At 37.5% G+C, this 24,942-nt stretch overlaps 1 protein-coding gene across 2 annotated transcripts in view; it reads right to left on the reverse strand.

The window, feature by feature from the left end:
- The window catches only part of LOC131061267 (GBF-interacting protein 1-like), a 43,717-nt gene extending 23,724 nt beyond the window's left edge, over nucleotides 1-19,993 (reverse strand). For both annotated transcript variants that reach the window (XM_057994844.2, XM_057994843.2), the window contains exons 1-5: nucleotides 19,570-19,993; nucleotides 15,662-15,705; nucleotides 7,325-7,457; nucleotides 6,621-6,753; nucleotides 5,782-6,470 (exon numbers count right to left, since the gene is read on the reverse strand). In XM_057994844.2, coding sequence (XP_057850827.2) covers nucleotides 5,782-6,470; nucleotides 6,621-6,753; nucleotides 7,325-7,457; nucleotides 15,662-15,705; nucleotides 19,570-19,720 — 1,150 coding nt within the window. In that variant the 5' untranslated portion in view covers nucleotides 19,721-19,993. The remainder of the gene's footprint in view (nucleotides 1-5,781; nucleotides 6,471-6,620; nucleotides 6,754-7,324; nucleotides 7,458-15,661; nucleotides 15,706-19,569) is intronic.
- Between the last annotated feature and the right edge of the window lie 4,949 nt (nucleotides 19,994-24,942).

A 24,942-nucleotide genomic window follows, 5' to 3' on the forward strand; every position in this document is an offset into this window, starting at 1 on the left:
GATTCTAGATGTGTGTGGCACAACTGATAGCCTCTGCCCAAAAGGCGGGATCAAGAGAACGTGCATGTATCATACAACTAGCCATTTCTTTGAGAGTTCTATTCTTGCGTTCTGCAACCCCGTTCTGCTGTGGAGTGTAGGCAACAGAATGCTGAAGATCAATCCCCTCAAAGGTACAAAAATCCTCAAGTCTCTTGTTCACATATTCCCTTCCATTATCTGTGCGAAGAATCTTGACCACTTTCCCTGATTGCTTCTCCACACGAGTCTTGAAGTCCTGAAATCTGTCAAATACTTCACTCTTATGAATGAGAAAGTAGACCCAGGTGAAGCGGGAGTAGTCATCAATGAAGGTAAGAACATAGCGGGCCTTACTGAATGAAGGTGCTGGAAATGGACCTGCTACATCACTGTGAACAAGTTGAAGAACTTCCAAAGCTCTCCAAGTTTTCTCTTTATCAAACTTCTCTTCGAGATGCTTGCCCATGGAACAACCTGAACATACACCCTCTGAAAAACTGATTCGAGGAAGACCTGTGACCATGTCTTTAGTGCTTAGCTGCTGAAGATAGCGGTAGTTGAGGTGACCAAACCGCTCATGCCATAGCTTACTTTCTGAATTTGAATGAGTAAGCAAGGCCTTAGAAGGTGAACTTGGCACAAAGTGGGAGAATGAATAAAGTCTAGAGTTGTCATTGACTTGTCCCACTGCTACCAAGGCATCATCATCAAGTTCCTTTACCACAACTGAATCTGGGGTAAACTCAACCTTTTTCCCATTCCCATAGTGAGTGATTTGGTAGATGGAGAGAAGGTTGGTAGACAAGTTAGGAACATAGAGAACATTCTCAAATGTTCCATCATCCATGTCAACTGAACCTTTCCCTTCAACCTCTACTTGTGTGTCATCACCTATGTAAATGTGAGGTACCTTAGATGGTTCCAATGAAGAAAACTGCTCCTTTGTAGAACCCATGTGATATGAGGCACCCGAGTCAAGTATCCATTGCTGTGAAGAACCTGTTGTAGCCACAAATGCTTGCCCTTTTCCCTTAGACTGTGAGGAAGAGGAAGGAGTTGAATCCTTCTTTGTGTAGGCGGATGGCAAGTTGATGTTGTTTTTCTTGAGAAGATTGGTTAACTCATCAACTTGTTTTGCGTGGCATCGATGCTCATCATGACCATACTTTTTGCAATATGCACAAGTTGGTTTATCCTTCTTAGGTGGTGTCCCCTTCTTGGAAGAGGATTGAAAATTGCCTTGTGATGGAGAGGATGATTGTCCCTTTTCCTGGTGTGGTTGAGACTTAGATTGCTTCTTCTTCTTGTTGGAATCTTTGCCTTGACTTCCTTGATTTCCTTGATTTGCTACCAAAGCCTTGGACTTTGAAGACTTGAGAAACCCCATGTTCAACAACTTAGTTTGTTCCAATATCAACATTTCTGTGAAAGCATCAAATGAAGGCATAACATAAGAACTCCCCACTGTCAAACGATGAGTTTGGAAGCTAGACACAAATGCTGCATATTCTGGTGCAAGCTTATCCAACAAATTGAATATCAATTGAGCATCCTTTTTGTCAATTCCACAATCCTTTAGCTTTGCTCTTAGCTCATTTGCTTTGGTGACATAATCATGGATTGTATCAAAATTCTTGGGATCTAAGTTGGTGAGCTCATTGTCAATCTGATAGCCTCTGATTTCATCAACTTGTCCATACAGTTTCTGAAACATATCCCAAGCCTCCTTGATTGTTTTACACTTCTCAATGTGAAAAATGAGGTCATCTGATACATACTTGCGTAAGGTTCCAAGAGCCATGCAATTCTTTGTGAGCCATTCTAATTGAGCATTTGGATCAGCCTTAGGATCAAGTGGTGTTGTTATTGTTCCATCTATGTAGTGTGTGAGACCCTTTTCCATTAGTTTACTCCATACTTTAATTTTCCATGATGCATAATTATGTGGAGTTAATGGTGGAAACTTATTAGGACTCATTGCAACAAGAATGGAAAGAGCACAAAGAGAGGCACAATCACACAAGACACCCCCCCAAATTCACTCAATCAAAGAACCCCCCCCCCAAATGTGATGATTTTGGCACTTTATAAGTAGTGCGTATACAATGGGCCACTTGCAAAAAATGGCAAAGTGGACTTCTGATTTACAATTTTACAACTGCCTCAATAAGGCCAAAAAAGTCTCAAACTATTAATGCAAGAGATCTAACTAAGATCCAAGCAATTTACAAGTACCTAATAGGCCAATTAAGACCAAAATCTGAAAGTACAATTTTCACTCAAAATCTCTAAAATCTGATCATAGATTCTAAAAGTAGACGAAAAAATAAGCACTTTCAAAAAAAACAGCACCTGAAAAGGAGGTCGTATGAGCTCAAACGAGGCCTTTGAAGTTGCAGAATTGAGGATTGGACAGGTACAGCTGAGAGAATCCGAAAATTCCGAAACACCTGTGCATCAAAATCAAAAAATAACCACACCACTGCAAAGATCACGAAATTTTAGCCCATTTCAAAAAAAATTGCACCAAAAAAGGAGCAAAAATGAGCAAGATATGGCCTTTCAAAGTTGGACTACAAAACTAAAAAGCTCAATGGAGAGGGGTCAAAAAAATTTCAAAAAGTGCTGATGTAGCGTTGACGTCAGCAAGTCGCTGTGTTAAATTCGACGGCCGTATGACCGTCACGAAAACTTCGCTCCCTGCTGACTGGGCGTCCGTACTGTACGGACTGCTGACTGGGCGGCTGACTGTGCAGGCCGTACAGATGACGTGGCACTATACGGATGCTTGCGTGGCCCTGTGACTGGGCAGATCGTACGGTCTATGTGGCGTTGACGTGGCGTACGGAGGTCTGTTTTCGGGCCACGTGGCTGGGTCCTGTTGCTGACGTGGCGGGAGGCGGAGGCTGTCAGGTTCGGCTGTTGGCACGGGCGACGACGGGAGTACCGGGAGGAGAAACCGAGGCGGCCGGTGGAAACCGAGGCGACCGGGGAAAACCGAGGCGGCTGGTGGAAACCGAGGCGGCCGAGGAAAACCGAGGCAAAGAGCGGGGAAGCGCCGGGGACCTGCGGGTGTCGTCGACGGGAGTTGTTCATCGCCGGCGGGGTCACGGTAGCGGGTACGGTCGGCCTGCGGAACCTGCAAAACCTGCAACGCGGGTACAGCCGGGTACGGGGGGTCTGCGGACCCCTCAATAATTTTATTTTTTATTTTTTTATTTTTTTTTTCGAAATTCCTCTTTTTTTTTTCGAAAAAAATCCGAAATCCGTACGAAAATAGGCAAAATTGGAAAAAAAAAATTTCTCACCAAAATAGGTCGACTTTATAGTCGAAATTTATGGAAATGGCCTCCCGGATTCAACGGTGATGTCCAAATCGCTGTATGATGCCCCCAAAAAATGAAGATCCCCAAATCCGAAAGTAGAAGCCTTCCACGATGTCTCAAAAAACTGATCAACGAAGCCCCAATAGCTCTGATACCATGTTGGATTTTGCCAAGATCAAGGGCACAATGAAAAGCATAAAAGAGACAATAGAATGACAAGAACAAACTGTATTCTCATCAATAAAAAATGATCAACTGAATTAACCAATACAATGAATAGAGGCTTGCTTATATAGGCAAGGCCATATGGATGTATGAGCACACAAATATGACATGTGGCTCGATGAGAAACAAGGGTAGATAGGAAATAGGTGTGGGTAGGTAGGAGAAATAATATAATATTCCACATGAGGTGGATCACCCACCGAACGTGGAATTATCACTCCACAATAAGTGGATATGATAGTGTAATAACAAGATCAACACCATAAAAGGTGGAATTTCTCCTACACACACTATCCCAATGTGACACAAACACCTAAGTGTCTCATATCCAAACTACTATGAAATGCATTATCCTAAGTTAACTTAAGTAAGTGTAATAATATCCATAATGAATATTTATTTACACCAACATGAACAGCTGCAAGGGAAGCAATGTCATTAGGGCTTCCTAACAACAGCAACAAAGATGACATTGAAACCCTATGCATCCACAGCCAGAGGCTGTGCTTTTCAGTGAAATCTCCCCTATTTGAGGGATTTTGTAACAGCAAATTGTAGGAGCTGTCATCCCATTCTTACATTAATAAATTCCATTAGCAGACAGTTTCCTGCAGACCGTTCTTCTCCTGTGCATGATCCTATGACTACAGACTTGTTAATATGTTGCAAATATATTAAAATGAACTGAGATGCTTGGATATTTGTTTAAGGTGAGAGTTTAGCCATAATTCAGTGGCCTGAATTGGTCTTCAGCAGTTCTCAAAACCCTAAGGTTATAACAGATTCTGCCATAAAAAATCATCTTAGAGGTCTGCAAACAATAGTACAGCTACCCTGTTTCTAGTCTGTCATTGCAATCCACAACTACCCTGCAACACACCATTTGCTTCTTGAATACAGCAATGAGAGTGCCCTTCTCAGCTAGCCAAACCCACACAAAAGATATTCAACTGTCTTTATTGTTATCTGTCATTCATTGATGGCATAGAATAGCAATGGCCATCCTTGGATAAGCATTCAACTATCCACATGGAAACCCAAACAAATCTGTTTGCTACTCTGACGGCCTCTAACAAAGAATACAAGGTGTTTGCTGCCTACCAAATTGGCATGAACCACCATGGCTAAACGGAATGTGTTTTATAGTTCAGAAAATTTTACATCCAATTATATTAAACTTCTTACTTTGCATGTGGTTTCATGGTTGTCTAAAACATTTACAATTGCATGGATTGTATTTATTAATGACAGTGGATATTAATTTTTCATGAAAACTTCTATTTCCAGACAAGATGCTCTTTTCATGAAAACTTCTATTTCCAGACAAGATGCTCTTTTCATGAAAACTTCTATTTCCAGACAAGATGCTCCACATTTTTGAAGTTATGCATGGGCAAATCCAGTAGACAGCAGACGATTTTGGGTTTCCTTTGCTTAAGACTTCCGAGCCACAGACAGATGGATCCTCACCATTTATATGTACAAAATGATTTCAATTTTAATGTAATTTATAGGGATCACCATCATGTAGAAAATGAAACCTGGGATCAGACTACAACATTTTTAGTGAGCACAAATGCACAGTAAGGCTTAGAGAGATCAGGTTGGCTGACAAAAACCTTTCAGTGGATTCAAAAACTCCTAAACCAGCATGAAACATTAGAGCTTGAACAAAAAAATTTAACACATGGGGTATGTATTTTGCAGACAGTTCCTGGGAAATTAACAGGCAACTAACCCTTATCAAAACCAATTTTCTGCTCCAACAGATTTACAGAAGGTTACGAACTCAAGTAGCCAAATCAAAACACAAAACATGCATTCACAGAATCAAGTCTTCAATAAACGGAAAAAAGCCACACCAACATGTCTAGAATATATATTTCTAAACAAGGTATGTATGTTCATCATAACTCGGATGCACTTGTTCAAGATGTTACTTAATACCAGCAATGCAATGCAGAATTGACATGTTGTACAAAAAGTTGAGACAATCAAAGAGGAAAACAATATTATTATTTGTTTGAGTGGATAACTTGCTACCAAAAAACAATTGTAAGAAATGTACAATTATGGATGATAAAAACACAAGTATAATCAAAATGATTGTGCCAGAAATACATGAGCATTGCCAAGCAAATAAATACCCCTAAAAGACCAAAATGACATACAACAACTTTCCTTTCTATAATTTTAACAATAAATATACCTTTCTGACTACCAAAAGGTTGTTGTTGAGGCCTGTTACTGTACTGCTTCCCCAAATTTACTGGATTGCTAGCAGTAGCCCCAGGTGCAACAGAACTGCCTGCCTGGGACCTTGGTTGAAATATGCGATCACCATCTGATGTTAAGGACTTGCTTGCATGATGATCACTTGGTGAAGGATTTACTACAGCTGAATTCAATTTATTGTTCCCTGATGATTTAACATCTGAATTACTTGTATCATCATTGCTGGACTGATTTGAAAGCAATGGTTCTGAGATATGTGCAGGCGGAGAAATTGTTGGCTGGGCATTTGCCACTCTCTGAGCCCCGACTGTTCCAACTGTCCGTTTAATTGTTCCAACTACACCCGGTGCCCGCACATCATGAGATGGAACATAAACAGGATCAGGCGATGAGTTGCCAACTCCTGAAGCAGAAATTGGTGTCAAAGCTATAGGCTGTTGAAATTTGGGTGTTTGCAGTCCTTGCACTGGCAAGGTTGGAGCCACTTGCATGATTTCTGGCTGGGTTGACAACTGTGACATGCTACTTACTTTCACAACATCAGCCATAGTTGTATGTCCTAGTGCAGCTCTCTGATCTTCCTTTGATATCGAAGGTGAAATAATGCCAAGTAAACTTCCATCAACGCCAGTTGGGGTTCCATTGACAGATATTGGCACAGAACTGAAACAATTTACACAAAAGCTCAGATCGATTAATATCATGAAACAAACTTGGCAATGAACGCAACTTTCTACACATTACTAAATCCAGAGCATTTTCCAAAACAAAAACCCATTTATAAAAAAATGTAATTGGGATTGAGTTCTCTACTTTGCTCCAGAAGCAGATGCCTTAGCTTGCACATTTTGATTTCCATAAGATACAACAGCTGGATTGGCAGTCTTGTTTATAAAATTGTAAGTACCATTCTCCCTTGCACTTGAAATCTTACCTCCTTCACTATCTGGATACAGAAGTTCACAATATTAATAAAGTTCAACCCTAATATCCAGTACTCAAAATAAAGTGCAAAAGAAGCATAAGTATACATAATAAGAAATATGCTAGAGGATAAAAAGCCCAAAGTGATGAACATTCGCAGTTCCTCCTTTCTACTAACAAACTCTTATTAATACAAGTGCAGATAAAATCTCAGTAGTGTAAATGACTACACAAATAGATCATCTTGAGATCACTTTAACATTAAAAAAGAAATGGGAGAAATCCCCCGAAAATCAAACTCTAACTCTAAAACTGATCAAATTGACTAAAACTATTTCATTTGTGTAGAACGCAGTATCAAATGGATTCCATTCTCATCATAATTCTATAACATTAGCGCAGTAGCTAAGGCAAGACAATGATGAGAATTTTCATTTAAGATGATGCAATCTAATCCAGAAACATCATGTAAACCATCTACCTGCAGAAAGCTTGGATCCAAAATCCAAGAGCATTATTTATACAAAATATGCTGTATGCATCATATACATGTATAACTAAAAAAGGGCTGCGTGTAAGAAACATGTTCATACCATTCAGAACAGGACGATAGCTCCCCCTGCTAGCTCCACGACCTATCGATAAGCCTCCCCGTGCACCACGAATCTGATTTCCTGATCTTGATCTAGCATCCGCTGAATTTGGTATGCTTGTATTCTGTACCAACTGCATGTAGAAGGGGCCATCATAATTATGGAAGATAACAGCTCACAAGACTATTTCATGATATTAAAAAAACATACTACCAGAATCTTACTTTTGTAGGTGTTGTCAAATGATATGTGATGTCCCCAAATTTTTATATAGTGACTTAATTAAATTAATTGATTATTTCGTCCAAAAATTAATTTTATTTCTAAAGGATGACTATAATTAATTAATTTAATTATAAAATAAAGTGAAGATAATAAAATAAGTCACTTTATCAAATAAAGTTCTCCAGTTATGCTAAAAATTAAAGTCAGCCTAATCTTCTAGATGTCCCTTGGAGTTCTTTATAAGGAAGCTGGCTGCGTGGAATAAGACATGTTTTGAGATTTGATAAATGATTTATGATTTCTGGAGACGAAAACGTTCAGGAGTTGACAGAAGGGTTGGATAAAAACCTTACACTTCCTCGGAGTGGCTTCAGGATGGAGTCCACAGCTGGGCCAAACTTGTGAAGTCTTCCTTTGAAGACAAATTTGCATAGTTACCAGGAGACCCGCCTCCTACCCCTGGAGACACATCTCAGAGACGGAGATGTCTCTGGAAGCTTCTTAACACAGGGTGCTTTTGGCTACTGTCTCCTGCCGTCTCCGAAGTCTCCCAACCAAAAATTAACATCTCTTGCCAAAAAACTTAGGGCAAAATGCAGTAAAAGGCAAAAAAAAGGAAAGCAAATAAATAAAATAAACCTGCAGCAAAGCAAAGTAGTAGGGAAATAAGTAATAACTAAGAAAGAAACCGTGTTGCATGAAGACAAAAATCCATGCAAAGTTATAGTGATCGGATCTATTGATAGTGCAAATTTTTTGAGAGGGACATAAACAATTGTATGACTGATTTCTTGTCATGGTAATGGTCTAAAGAGAAATTGCCTTACTATTTAGCCAGCAATATTGAGTGTGCTCAACACCTATATTACCTTACTTTCACTAAACCATTTAGACTAGCTATGGTACCAGCAATATAAACAATTTTAATTTTAATTTCAATTTTAAAGTTAGTATTAAATTTTGCCACTGTTCTTGTTTTCAAAGTTCTTTGTCATGACATTTTCTGAAAATTATTAAATCATATTAAAAAAAACTCGTGGCTCCAAGTACCCCCATCTCCTATTTTTGAAAATTAACCGTACAATTCTGAGCACTGTAAGTTTCGTGGATATATTTGCCTTGAGCTGTTAGGTTTTATTATTATCTGCATTCTGCAGAATGATAAGGTGTTCAATATTCTTGGGGTTATGCATTAATCATTTGGGCACCATAGTTAAAGTCATTTGCACATTTCTTTGACGGCACCATAGTTAAAGTCATTTGCACATTTCTTTGACGGCCCCATTCACCGAAGGCCATCAACAAGGATTATTCTTATTGGGAACTCCCAATACCCAAGTAAAAATAATAATCGCCAGCTTAACATCTCAAGATGCGATTCAATTATTACCACCACCCATCCTAAGATTTACATCGGGCGATGAGGAATATAATAGATTCATATTTCATCGAACAAGTTCAATGAGGAACACAAAGGTTGTGGGCTATACTTTTGTGAGTGCAGCAAAACAGTATTTTAGAAGACAACTATATTGGCTCCTGTAGATCACATAAACTTCCTTCCTCCCAGCGTGACTATTGGTGAAGACAAAATCATTCTGTGGGCATCAGCAATCATTTCCAGACAGCACAGTGTTGCTCCCTGTGGTGCCATTCATCTGGGTGTGAAGTGTTGATAAGAGTGGAGCGGCTCAACTAACACTCTGGTGGTAATTATTATTCAGCACAACTCCTTAAGTCTATAGTGATATTGAATGTGAGGTACAGTTGTCTGTATTTTATATTGAAGGCATGATGATAATGGAATGAGTGCTAGACAGGGTTCCTGGCTTATATGAACAAGCTCTGTATTGTTTTGCCTAAAGAGATTGAAGTTTCAGTTGTTCATGGCTTACTGTGAGTAAACCCTTTGAAACAAGGCAATAAATATTAATGTTAGAGCATTCCAACACTATAAATTAATATAATCTTATATAGAATGTATCTGTTCTTATATCTCTTCTATGTTTGACTACTACTGTAATGAAGGCCATTTCAGATTGTGTTCAATAAAAAAAAATTAATTAAACAGCTGCCATTATATTTTCTGTTTGTCCTGTGCTTCATCTTTCATCAAAATATTTGGAAATGAATTCAACAAACAAAAACTTGTTTATGTTGAGAAAAATATAGTCCCAGGTTTCGGGATAATCAAAGTATAAATGAGAGGTGGCCAAAATTCAAATAGCTAACCTATGCAGAAATTTGGAATCACACAATTCAAAAAACAAAAACCAGGCCCAAAATAAAATCAACCAGTTCACTAGAAAAGTACAATTCAGATTTTTCACAATAACAGCACAGAAAAGCACCCCAGCTATGTCACAATTAAAATAAAATTGAAAAACTTCCATTGTTAACGAATTTTGGCAATTACAAGTTCAAGATTTCTGACATACCAGACCATAAACTCAGATGTATGCATAACTGTTCTGCTTGTGACTCTTCAAAACATTAGGGATGCAATTACATGAATACTTCCATATCCAGTCACCTAATTATCTTCATCATCTTTGGTCACATGTCAGCGGGACATTTATTGGGTTGATGTCAGCGGGACATTTATTGGGTTGATGTCACCAACTTGATACTGTCAACATCATCATCAACTACAGGCGCTGTATCAACCAGCATTTGACAACATCTAATTCTAGTGGTACCACTTATCTCCTCTGGCAAATATGTTATCAAAAATATTGTTCACAAGGGCTTCTAAAATTTTTAGTCACTCACTGACGTAAAGAACAAAGAAAGCATGGAAGAATTTATGCAGGCTGCACAGTAGTGCTTTAAGTATCAACCAGCAAAAGTTCTAGTTGATAGATGTGAAATAAATGGATTTATCCCACAAATACCCCACACCTGACAATCAGATTCCAAGAAGTTTGAGTATTTTCTAAATTTTTCATATTTCACTATTTTGAGGCCTTTTAGAATGGATTTTTGGAGTCAAACTATTCTGAACTGTTCAGCATCTTTTCAATAGAACAAGTTAAAGATTTCCAAAACATTTTGGAAGGATCCATTTCAATCTATAGTCGAAAAGCTATACTGCAGAAGATTGGCCCGAAAAGCCTCTTCCACCATGTGAAAATATATGCAGTTGTGCTGTCTAACAAAAAAGGATTGCCCTCCTCTTTCTATACAAGCATACTTGCTTTGACACATATCTGCAGTGAAATACTCATGACCAGGCACCACACACTTTTGGAGGCTGTGCCTTCAAACTTTTCGTCTCCGTTACCAAGTTCTGCAAGAACCTACTCAAACACAGACCAGGTTCTGATACTGGTCCAAGTCTGCCCGGGTTCGCCCAGGGCAGGATCCTGGGTGAACTCAGGAAGAACCCAGGGTGAACCCACCTGGGGCCAAACAAAAAATCATTTTTAAATCAAATAAGTCATTAATTTAATAAAGTACCAAAAAATTAATTAACCCTAACTAATCCTAACAGCCAACCTTCTTTAGTCTTTGTTGAGGATGAGGGGCACAAGACACAGGACTTGCATACTATGCAAGTGGAAATGTCACTTGCACTGCTTGTGGTTTTAAACTTACTATGAACCCACTGATACATTAATGCTCTCTATGGAGAGCAATCTGACAATTTATATTGATTTTTCATGTGCATTTGCATTCATATAAACCATTTTGCTTTATAATTAACACTTGACATTAAATTATCAATTTTTAGATCTGTTCTGTCTTTAATTTTGTAAATTTTGTACAAACTAAGTTGCCAGTTCCTCTACGGCAAAAAAAATTGCGGCTTGGGTTCATTTTGTGTATGTTTCTACAAAAAACAAATATATATTTGTAACTTCAAAATATGAACAAAGTTCAGAATACCAGTACCACATAACATACATTTCATAAAGAGGACCGTAACAATTACAAATACTATCTCGATGACAATTTATCAAACTCAGATGTCATAACAGATATTCATTGTACAATATGAAAATATTTAAATCAACAATAAGCATCTCATATGAGTTTTCATAAAGAGCATCATCGTCATCGTCATCGTCATCGTCATCATCAAAAAGAGCATTGTTATCGCCACTGAATTTATCCATGATCTCATTGGCAGCAAATGGACTCCTGCACACACGTAGGAATAGAAATCCAAAAATCTTTGGCACCTTCAATGATCAACCTTGAGCTCTGTACGTGCAAAGACAAGCAAGAATGGAAGTTCACCGAATATATTTGGTTTGTGTGTTTTGTCTCTAAAATAAGGTAATTGTGTTTATTTTTGAGTTGCAAGCAGTTTGGAGGGTAAATTTCAGGTTTAGTGTTGCTTTTAATGTTGACAAGCCTATGTAGGAGGTCAAAAAGTAACGAACAAAAAAATTAAAATTTTAAAAGGATGGTTTGGACACCTGCATCTACCAGACAAACCCAGGTGTGCTTGGGAGGACCGAATCCAAACCCACAGATGAACCATACCAGAACCCAGACAAAGTACCAACCGGACTCGGACAGGGCATAAACCTGAACAAATTGGTAATGTACTGTGCATATAAAGTATGTTTTTAATATTTAAATTTTTTACATACATTGTTTCTTGCTGTAGGTGACAAAAAAATTAAAAATACACTCAAAAATGCAATATTTTGATTTTAATAACAGATCAAACAACCAAGAAAATCTCAATAAAATGAAATATTTTATTTGCAAGATTTGTTTCTGGAAAAATATGTGTATGCTTTTGAATCGACATTTTGGATTACACTCAGTGATCCATCATCAGGATTGAACAACATTTTGTTTTGATATTTTCCCTCTATACATGCCTGTGAACTGTAACTTTTAACTCCTAATGTACAAATTTTTACCATTCCACTCTATTTTTTCTGAAAGATTCAACTGAGTTTTTAGCATATTAGGGCACAGTATAAACATACCTGCAAGAATTTCATTGCAATTTTATGGATATTAATTATTAAAACGGGCTACCACTCATAACCCACCCTCAAAGGGAAAGGGCTACAAAACACTATCAAGGTAATATCAATAGGATAGCTCTGCTAATCCAAGTTCATTAGGTCTTAAAATAAAATAATTAAAAATATATATGGTCCTAATCAAAATCTAGTGCCCAATTCAAGCCAATTCATCAGTTTATGAACTTTAAAAAAAAATTAAAAAATTGGGGGTTTTTGAAAGTTTCGACGAGAATTTTTTAAGAGACATAGCTTTTCCAAATTAAGTCCTCCTTTAAACCATTTAAAACACTCAAGAGTTTTGAAAACGATCTTCACATTAGGAAAGGATCCAATTTTTTTAATTAAAATAATCTACGCCTCAACTAAAATCAATATGGACTGAAATTCAAGGGTTTTCATTTTTGTTGATTAAAATTAAGGAACTTGGTAGCAAGAAGTGACCATACTGTTGAAATGGAAGGGCATTTTATGAATTTAGTAGGGAAAATAAAGACCTTAAAATTAAGGAACTTGGTAGCAAGAAGTGACCATACTGTTGAAATGGAAGGGTATGTTATGAATTTAGTAGGGAAAATAAAGACCTATATCCAGAAAAGAAAATTTGATAAACTCATTAATCCACTTAACATGCCCTTTGGGATCATAATTATTCTTGTTGACACATCACTTTCATTCACTCGAATCTCCGCATCATACATGACAAATCTAAAAAAACACTATAACTAGTAAATTGAAAGAGAGATTGCATGATGACAGCATTTATCAGATATAAAGTAGGGTATCTAAAAAAAATATATATTGATGACATCGTCAAAATAAAGAGATGGGTCTAAGTGATTTACCACACTTGCAAGGTTTTGCTTAGCGTTTGAAACTCAGCTTATAGAGTCATAAGTACTATAATTCTGAAGATAGCATGATAAGATAGCATGGTGAGAGATAGCTAATTTTACTAAGCCAATTCCAGGGAGACCCATAGAAACTTCTCATCTTCTTGAGTGGAACTTATTCCATTTCTTAAAAATTATCATATTCTTGTTTAAATATGCTTTCATTTAACTATTTACATTTATCTCACCCTTGTTTTCCTGCTTAATTGGATCATGTGTTCATAGTTACTTTTGTGTATCATTGTTTGTGTGCTGGACAAAATATTGTATTGAGATGCATTGATACAAGAGTCATTTCTCTCTAGGCAATTAGAATGGCTTTAGATATGAGATATATTAATTGTTTCTCATTTTTTCATTTGCATTTTGGAGTCTGCATTTTATCCAAACAAATCAAAAATATTTTTATCTTTTAGTTTGCCAAGAAATTTCCAATAAAGTTATTTGCTTCTATATGTATACGGGTGTAATATATAAATTAATGTATCTATATGTACATACACACTTCATATATGTAGATACCTACATCTACATGCATATATGTATTTTCACAATTTTATACCAAGAAATTGAAAATATCTTTATCTTTTAGTTTGCCAAAAAAGATCCCAAGAAAGATATTTGCTTTTCAGATATATATGTGTGAGTATATGTATATAAATCTACGTTACCCCAAGTTTCCAGGACGGGGGGATGGGGGGACGAGTTTCCGGGACAGCAAATTTTTTTACCAAATTTGGGGACGGGGGGGGGACGGCAAAGGGGACGGCTATATAAAATATAGGGAAAATTTAAAATATATAGGAAAATTCTAAATGTTCATATGAAAACATGGATAAAGCATGCATCTATACATTATATTCATATGAAAACATGGATATAGCATGTGTATGATACTATGAAAACATTTTAGAATGCAAACATCGAACATACAACATTATCAATAGACTCAATACTCAATATGCACTCATAATTCAGAATTTCAATTCATTCACATTGTCAATATGCATATCATAATAGATATTAAAGAAATAACATAAATAATGGAGCCTAATCAGACTCGGAGGTTAAATTTTCACTACTTCCATCAGCGCAGTTTTCCCCTATATTTTTCGACGGGGATTTGGGGGCAGCGCCCCCAAGTTGGGGTCAAGGGGCATTGCCCCTTGCGGGGCCAAAAATACTTTTATTATTTTATATAGGCATCGGGTGTTATTTTTCTATTGGCAAAAAACCCTTCATGAGATATTTCACTCCCTCGCTTACGCAAAAAACATCATTAAAAAAAAATTGAAAATATGACTTTTTTATTTTAATATTTTTCCCTAGCCCTAGATGTGGGGGACGTCTAGCCGTCCCCGGGACGTACGGACGTCCCCTCAAAATTCTGACAATTTGGGGACGGGGGGGGACGTCCCCTGGCCGTCCCCAAGTCCCCGAAACGTCCCTGGGACTGGGACGGGGGTTTTCAGGTAGGGGACGAGTCCCCGGGTTTCGTAGATATAAATAGATCCATACATACATATATGTATACATTTGTATTGTATGGCCAAACCCAACTGAACCAGCTCCAGGAAAAAAATGGCAAACCACCAAAACTTGATCCAACAATATAGCTTTCCATAATCTTCAGTACACAATAGCAACTAAAAATCTTCTTGTCTTAGTGCATGTGAATTCCCTTCAAGGAAGTTCTACCTGATATGCATTTCTATCTATCCTTTACTACTGGAGTTCCCTGTACTAGAGTTCCCTGTGTTTCTATCTATCCTTTGCTGTTCCCATAGAGTTCCCTGTACGAGAGTTCCTGCCAAACACACACACTAGCATACATGTCTCTTAATCCTAGAGATCTGAGTATCACAATCAGACCTATTCTAGTACTCCTCCCCAAGACGTCAGTTTTCTCTGCAGGATTAGGCATATCAAATAAGAGCGTACCATAATCATAGCCATTGAAAACTAGTGATGAAAGGATCCAAAAACATTCAAAGAGTGTTTTATTACTAAGAGAGGTCTTAGTAAGCTTTTACAGTTTAAACAATTTATAGAAAAGGGCAAAATACCTTGATTACAGGCATTGAATGGTAGAACAAAAGGAAAGACAAAATAAATGCTCAAGCGATTGATCAAATGACAGTTTCAAAATATTTTTAAAATAAAAAATTCTAATATTAAGGCAATAGAAGCATCAAATAATTTAATCTAAAATATTTCTCACTGACATATACCTCTTTTTTCTTGTCCCGTTTCCTCCTAACCTCATGAAAAGGATCTGCAAATTCAATATGAAGTTAGAAAGGTTCTCAGGTTATGCCAAAACACAAACAAACCTGCAGAAGGGAAACAGTAAATTTAAATTGCCCTATAAATATTTATCAAGAAGAATACAAGGTAGATGAGATTAAAAAAGCTGCTAAAATTATGATGGTCAAAGCTAAAATGGGTTGCAGCTACGTATCATATACTTCAAAAGGTTGTTTTATACCTGTAAATTATGCTACTGAATTTGCCAGAAAACGGCTAGAGCAAGACAAAGGAGCAAGGTAGGAAGAATATCAATATGATCTTTAACTCAACTGTTCAATGCATTGGGAAATTGACCTCACAGAAACATTGTTCTATACAATAAAAGTCCACCCAAAACAAGAACTTAACTTATAGTTTCTAGTATGATTTATCCTACAGCAAGTTTCATTTCGTTCTCATTTTCTCAACAAGTAATGAGAAAATCCCACCATTGCACCCACACTTCAATATGGACAAAGGGTCAACAAAGTGACAAGGCCAAAGGCAAACACAAGATAGCATTCAACTGGGCATCAATGTACTTGAATCAAAAAGTGACTGACACGTTAATTTTGGTGAACTAAAGATCAGGCTATTATGTGATCAAAATCATCACTTCATTCGCTGCTGTCTGTGCTATAAATCATGAACAGTATGTATCATATATAACAAAAAAAGATGCAACCATTTAAAATTCCAGATCGCATTCAAGCCAGCATCGATGCTCATGCACTCAAATTGGAAAACAGCTCCCCCATTGAGTAGCCTTTCATAGTTGATTACATTGTCAATCCACAAGTTGGCATTAAGTGTTCATATCTGTCAGTTGGAAATTTAATTTTTGATAGGGCAGCAAAGGGTAACCCAAGTCAGTCAGAAGCAGGATGCAGGATGATAGGCGAAGGCTAGCATGTGCTGCTTCAAAAAAACTAAACAAAGGAACAAACAATGAGGCCAAAGCCCAACCAGATATGCAAACAATTTGGTGTATCTTCAATATTGATAGAAGGAGACTCAATGATCGTAATCAACACAGTTAAAAAAAAATCCCCAGACTAGTTGCTAGCATGCTACACAATGCATGGCAATTATCACATACTTTCACTTAATTCTCAATTAAACATGTATATCAAGAAATAAACAAAGACTCTGATTTTTGACTAATTATACCATCGACAATTTGGAAGAATGCATCATGGATAATAAGACAAAGGCCTGGATAGACTGGCAATAAATTTAACTTACGATTGTAATTCATGTTTCTATAGGATTGAGAAGACCTGTTGTTCTAATATCCAACCCCCTTCATAATTATAATTAAGGCTTATCCTTTTTCAACCACCCTACATCATTATTGAACAAAATGGCAGCCAGCACTAACATATGAGTGATCATCAACCACTTATGAGAAGGGATGCGAAGATAGTTTAAGTCAATGTGACAAAAGGAAATAAAAAGATGGCCAGTCAGCACACATGAACAGTCTATTTAATTGACAAAGAAAACAGTGGTAATTCAACCCTTGTTTGTTTGGTTTTAGCCACTTTGAGCTATAAAAAAAAATCCCAATGTTTTTTTGTCATCAAAGAAACAACAGATTGCATTCCTTGGAGCAATTTCCAACATATGAATCAAGAGAACTTTCAAAAGAAAAACAAAAGTGGCAGGGCACACTTTGAAGATGGTTCTTGGTGAGGAGTTTTTGTTTGCAGATCACTGCTACTGTGTGAATGCAGACATTGCCTCTATGTTTGTGGGTGTTTTACCTAATATGGGAGCACAGGTTTGTGCAATCAGGTCATCACAAAGGCATTCATTAAAATAGGCTTTTTAGGCAACCTGAAAGATACATTGACCAAAGCCATTCCAGCAAAGGGATCAATGCTTCCTAATAGGGTTCTCAAGCAATTGAAAGGGTCAACAATAAATTCATTTGTTCTCTTCCTCACAATCCCAAGCAATCTGGAAAAGGAGCAGACAAACACAGCCAAAAACGTGATAGCCTTTTTGATGTCCAACCCAATGTTGATGAATGCAGGAGAAATTGACTGAAACTTCACCTTTGATGATAACACCAAATTTGAGGAAGAATAACTTGCTCTTCATGCAACATAATGGCAAAAGGAAGTGTTTCTTCTAAGCAAGTAATTGTAATAGGGGATGTCTGATGCTATATCTTATTTTGAGGTTATTTTATTTCATAGTAGACGGATTATTGATTCCATAAAACATTAATATGGTTGCTATGTCACAGGTTTAAAAAAAAATTGGTTTTCATTTTTTGTAAAGGTAAATAGGATTTAGGGTCCCCAAAAGATGGTGGATTTTTCTCTGATCTCTACACATTCCAGTGGCTCGATGCAAAAGCTTTAATGTCTATAAATTTAAATGATATTAACAAAGCGAGTAGTCCCCAAAGCCACAATTAATGTATAAAAAGAAAAATTGACATGAGATTGAGACACAACATTCAAGAAGCCCAGGCCAACATACTTTCCATTCCCAAAAGGGCTAGACTTGAAAATAGGGCTTGAAACTAGGCTAAGCACAACATCCTTTGGCATCCAACCTCCAATACGAGCTATGATTACAAGACCAATCTAGGGTTGACATTGATCAAGAGGAGCATTTGCCAAGCCTTTGACTCACATCAACAATGCAAATTCATTTCTACAACTACGAAGAAAAGATAACATTGTGTGACCATAAGGAGGGTCTAATAGCAATGCTTTAAAAATAAGCTATAACCGATTGAATATGCAGTCCATAGCAAAAGGGCATGATGTCATAGTAATAGGAACACTCCCAGAGTGTGAAAATGAGCCACATTCAAGTACCCCCTGCTGCAATCAGGCTGCCCAAAATCTATGAGGTAAGGATTATATGGCGTATGTGATCATAACAACATTGCAGTGTCACTACTATGGGGTAGGCACAAACATATCCATGTCTATAAATACTCAAAAAGTGGTACAAGTTTAGCCCACAACACTTTAAAAACTCATAAACGTGCCAAGATTTAACAAGAAAAAAATGGAAACGTGAAGCAAGTACATTCCTTCACTAAGGAGAAAGCCCTCATCATTGATGTCGGATACTTTAAATGATTGGTAAACTGCACCAACTTAATGGCCTCGTATTAAGGAGAAAGATGGCACAAGAAAAGACAAAAACTCAAACGAACCCTCAACCTATATATTATTTTGCACTTCAATGTTGCAAATAAGGCTTTAAATAGTACCATTTCAAATCTCTGAAGCCCTGTGTATTATATGGTTATCAAGATTAAATAAATTGTACGCGTCCTTCCCCCCGACCATCAGATCAAACTAGTGTAGCCCAACGGAACTTCTCCTAACGCGAAAAGGCTGCAGCTACTTATGCTTACGAAAAAAAATGGGCATGTTAAAGCAAGGACGCCCTGTTATCACCGAGCATACATAAGCCAAATTTCGGTAGTTCCACCTGCCTCTGCATTGACTAAACTTTCCAAAAACGCAAAATTATTAGCACGGGGGCATCTTTGTTACCGAAAGAACTGAGCACCTCCGACCGCTAAAAATACCCAAACATTCTCCCATGATCAAGATGGCAAAGAACATATCCCTTGGACAGAACATACTCACCAGGTCATAGCAAGCTCATATAAATGACCTGATTTCTTAAAGTGGGTATCTACTGTTTGACAGAAAACGCCGATCCCTAGCCTGGAAAGGCCACTAAAGTACACTACTGCGAGATGGGTATGTTTTTGCAGCGCTTCAAGCTAAGTTTATGAAATACCCAATTGAACTAGAGTGGTAGAATAGCCTTTACAGATAAAGAGTATTAAACAAAGACACAAACTTGCCTTGAGCGAGTAACTTCTGGGCTGTTTCGTCGGGATCCATTTTGCATTCTTGAAGCATTGCATGAATATCATCGTCACTGTACCCCTTGACTATTTCCTTTATGCCTTCAATGATTTTTCGAACCTCTGGCCTGATCCCTCCTCCCTTCATTTCTTCGAGAAATTTTTCCCTGTTATTTTCCTCCTTTAATCCCTTCTGGTTACTCTTCTCTCTCGATGAGATGACCCTAGAGAGGGAAACAGAACATCATTGACCCACTTCTCTCTCTTTCTTTTTTCGTTATATACACAGACTCTCTCTCTCTCTCTTCACTCTTATTTTAAATGTGCTGGGGGTTGCTTACTTGGCAAGACAAGTCGTCCTGTTCACTTTCTTAGGTATTTCATTCCATCCGACCCCTAAACCTGCTTACTTGGCAAAAATGTTCTGACAAAAATGGGAACAATCATATAATGCTTATCTCAGACCATCCCTTACCCTTGTCATCGTTTTCCATAAAAAGGGCAATTTGATGATCTGGCAGATTACGTGTTAGCATGGCCCAATTCTTATTGGACTCCTTTAAAAACACCTTGTCTTGGACTATGCTTCTATAAGATTAAAGCAATTATCACCACATTGATAGCTGAACAATTTGGCTATCAATGTTGACGGATTTACATGAAAAAATAAAATTAGTTGATAGGTTCACTTTATAAATTTGGTCCAATAACATATTGGTAAAAAGGTAAAAATTATTATTAGTCCTTGTCATACATGGAATTATAGCATAGTGGCATTGTTTAAACAATGATTAAACTAAAGCATGAGTAGCCAATTAGGATTCAAATTTTTGTAAGATTTATTTTCTTTCATTGCTTACATCAATGAAGTTACATATTTGTTAAAGCAAATATTAGTTCAAAACATTTTAGTGCTTTGTTATTGGCCTCTTTTATGGTTGTATGAATGTGCATCCTTCTAGGCTATGTTCTCTTCTCATTCTTCTCTGATTTTGATTGGGTTTGGATTTGGTAACTACGTAATATTAGAAGCATGCTCTTAGCCTTCCCTCTCACCGTGTATAACGTGATATCATGTAACCATCAATTTTGACAATTTGGTGAGTTAGGGTTTTTAGTGTATTGACAAATTTATAGTCTACATGCAAAAATGATGTGGACATGCAACTATGGAGAGTTGTTGTTGCACGTGTGAGGTGTTTTCATTATTTTTAATGTGCTCGAATCCAAGGTGCTCTCTAAAACACCAATTCAAAGACCCACTTTTCTCCTAAAAATTTGTGATAAGCTCAAGAAATGTTTTCCTTACTTTTCTTTAATTCCTTAGGGTTTTGGCATTTCTTTCATCACATTTTTTGTAGTTTGTAACATAATGTATAGCGTAACATTTTCCTTTGCACTCAATTACACTATAAGAATATAGAGTAAGAAGTTGATGTTTCAAATAGCTTTTAGGTAAGGTGTGCCTCTTTCCTCAATTCGCCCATGGATTTGGTGCATTGGAGAATAACCATGGTGGCAAAGAGGCATCACCGCCTGTAGCTAAAGCTTGAGAAGGATTTAATGGCTCTTGAGTGGTAGTAAGTAGTCACGATAGGTGACGTTGTGGTGACAATCGGAGGAAGATTTTCAAAAGATGACTCGTTGGGTCTAGGACCAGATTCTCTCATAAACTTGTCAAAATCATCGAACATGGAAGTAGAAACTTCAAACGAATTGGGAAAAGCAGAGAATAAATTCTCAACATTATCATGGGGAGTATCTAAGGCAGACTCACTAGCACTAGTGGAAGAAACGTGAACAACGGTGTTGGGACAAACACATGTGTATCATAGGAGAAGTAGGAGGTACCTATAGTAAAATTGCATGAGACTTATCTATTTGTGGTAGTCCTTCCTCATCATATTCCTCATGCTCTTGATCAAACTTCCTGATCAATATGAACAAGTTTTATTTCAGGATGTTTGTCTTCTAATTGTTCCTCTTGTTCTTTAGATTCATGTGTCTCGTGAACATTAGAGGTCGATGGTTCTCCTTAGGCTTTTCCTTTCTTAGTTCCAACTGTGAACTTCAACTTGGGATCCTTTGAAGGTGTTGTTATATGGAGCCTAATTAGACTCATAAGTTAAATTTCCCCTACTTCTATCGAAGTGATTTCCCCCCATATTTTTTGACAATGGTTTGGGGGCAGCGCCCCCAAGATGGGGTCAAGGGGCAGCACCCCTTGCGGGGTCCATAACCCTAATTTTGTAACCAACATAAGTCTTGATAAAAAGGCTAAGGGTTAGGGTTTTTCTGTAGAGAATTTTGTAGCATTTTGCAGCGGTATTGAGTTGCAAGGGATTGTTGGTTGTGATCGGTTCGATTTACTGGATAATAATATTGGACTCTTTGTTTGGTGGACGTAGCCCGAGTTGGGTGAACCACATTAAAATTGTCTCCTCTCTGTTATTATTTTCGTGTTTTTCATTTCTGTGTTTAATATTTATCTGCATATAATTGTTATTTTCTGCATGCAATTCCTAACAGAAGGAGTGGCAGAATCCTGTTTGTTCTTTGTTTTGATCTTTGATCTCTTTCCAACATGTCCAACTGTATCATCATCACAGCCAATGGAGAAGGGTTTCAACTGGATTCCTTTACTTGAGAGCCATACATTAGTATTTGCAAGAATACTTTGAAATCTATCTTTGATAGAAGTTGATTCCTTGTGAGACCATTGAATGAGGGGCAAAGAAGTTTATGCAACTTTCTTATCAACATAGGCAAGATCAAGAATATTACCATCTTATTCCAGGTCATTTGGAATATCAGCAAAGATCAAACTCCCTAATTTGATCTATAGTGAGCCGACAGTAATCAAGTTTCCTGACATCATGTTCATTTCGACAATCAACCCAAACATCTTCAATACAATGGACGTGAACATATGCCTTTTACAATTTGTTTCTCATTCCTTTGTAGTCAAAATCTCTCTTGGCCTTGAAGATCCTCATAGTTACTCTTCTCATCTCTTCCTCCATTGCCCTAGCTTTGAAAATAAAAGTGATAAAATTATACCTACCAATAGTTAAAGAGAATTTTAGACCGGTTTTGTGAGAACCTGATTGGGCCTCATGAATCACCACCATCTGATGAGCCAACTCCATCAAAATAATTTTATCTGATGCGTATCTTGTGAGCATGAAGGGTTCCCATTGGAACACCCTACTCTGAGATATGTGAAGGTGGGAAATCGCAAGAACATGCATTCATATTGGTTTACAACCTGCCAGACATCATCCAATACCCTTCTATTATACAAATCTTTATTCATCATACACATGTGATGTCCAAAGAAAGCGTCATTCACTCTTCTGAAGTGATTGAAACTGATCTTTAACACCAACTACGAGTAATATTCAAGTACAACAATCCTCTCTTTGTTTTGCCTGATAGCATGGATATATTGATACATCCCTTTATAATAAGTGTTAGAAGTGGTAAGACCTTTCACCCTACTCAGGAGAGTTACCAAATCATTTTTTTCTACAATGAGATCACTTGTAGGAAAAAATTTTGGCCATCTCATTATTTTAGTCCATAGGGTCTTCAACTAGTTGCCATTCATTTTTCTCCTATATTTGTTTGAATTTCTGTCATAGTAGGCCTGAGTTGATTGCATGGTGATGTCTGAATACTTTTCAATATTAGGACACTTGAAAATAGTGTCAAAGAAATCTTCATCCAGTCCGATCAACTTTTTACCGATGGTGTCCTTTACACTCTTTCTAGTAGGATCAAAGTGACTTGTCGCTACCATGATCAGGGTCTTAAGCAAACATGGGAAAAGCAGCAACTAAACGGATACCACTAATGATAACGAACTCCATTTTGTAGTATGAAGGAGGTTTCTCAATTCTCTTGAGAAATTTTGTTAGGTCAACATGACCTATCTCAGTGCCCTTGATATGTTCAATATTTGATGAGACTAATGAAGGCGGGAAGACTAGATGTGGGTCTTGCATCTTGAACTTCATCGCCTTCTTTCTTGGAGATGCCTTTGTCATTTGCACAATTGCAACACTGCAACGGGAAGAATTATTAGTACTTGGAGCAATGCAATTGACCAACCATTTGTTCATTTTGAGTTGAACAAACTCCTAAATGTGATGCATTTGAAGCCATTAGGGTTTCCAAAACCCACGTTGTATCTCAGTAGTTTAGAGATAAATCAAGCCTATGAACCCTTTTTACATGTGTGCAATTGGTGTAATTCAGGTTCATAGGCCCAAATTATACTTGTTAAAAAGTGTGGTTCTCAGGTGTAGTTTGGGTTCATAGCCCTGAATTACACTTTACGAAAGTAAAAAATAGGTGTAATTCGGACTTATAAGTCTGACTTACATCAAAAAAGAGAATCATAGTGTAAGGCGAGTTCATGAACCCGTCATACAATTGAGAAAGGAAGAACACAAAACAAGGTGCAAGGAGGGTTTTTAAACCCACCATACACTAAAGGCTCAAAATCTAATGTAAGGTGGGTTTACAAATCCGTCGTACACTAAAGTGATGACAACAAGGAAAAATGGTGCTTGGCAGGGTCGTGGACTCGCCATGCACCAAGCAAAGGCTTCGGTGCATGGTAGGCCTACGGCCCTACCAAGCACCACTTTATACATAGGCAATGGCAATGGTGTGAAGGGATGGTGGAGTGCGGGTTAATGAACCTGAACTCCACCAAAGCATGGTGTAGTTTGGATTCATAAACCTACATTGCACCAAGATTCGGTGGGATAATGCAAAGCTAACAAGATGCAAGGTGAGGTCACAAACCTACCATGCACCACTTGCAACATATGGTGCACAGTGGGTCTGTGACCCCGCCTTGCACCATACAACAACAAAGGTAAGACAAAGGAGAAGGTGGATGTGAGTCATTAATCTCGAACTCCACCAAACCTTGGTGGAGTTCAGAATGAGGAACCCGCACTTCACCAAGACTTAGGATAGGTAAAAAAATGATGTCAAAAACTAAAATCTTGACAACGGTGAATGTCGCTCAGGTCCATAGACCCAAGCAACACCACAAACATGGTGTTATTCGAGCCAATGAACCTGCCACATACCACGCAGGGATATGGTGTGAATCAAATCAAATAAAAAATGAATGCATTCAAAACATATATTCGAAAAATAAAAAGGATTTTCAAAACCCTAACAAACAAAACAAATAAAGAATAAGAGGAAGAGAAGAAAAAACCTTACCTGAAAAGATGGAATAATCACTAGTAAAATTTGAGTTAAAACTTCTCCTCCCACAACCTCATATTGACTTGGAATAGAAAAACAAAGCCCAAAATACAGAGAAAACAGATTAAAAAATAAGAA

This window comes from Cryptomeria japonica, chromosome 11, assembly GCF_030272615.1.
Source record: "Cryptomeria japonica chromosome 11, Sugi_1.0, whole genome shotgun sequence".
Classification (NCBI taxonomy): domain Eukaryota; kingdom Viridiplantae; phylum Streptophyta; class Pinopsida; order Cupressales; family Cupressaceae; genus Cryptomeria; species Cryptomeria japonica.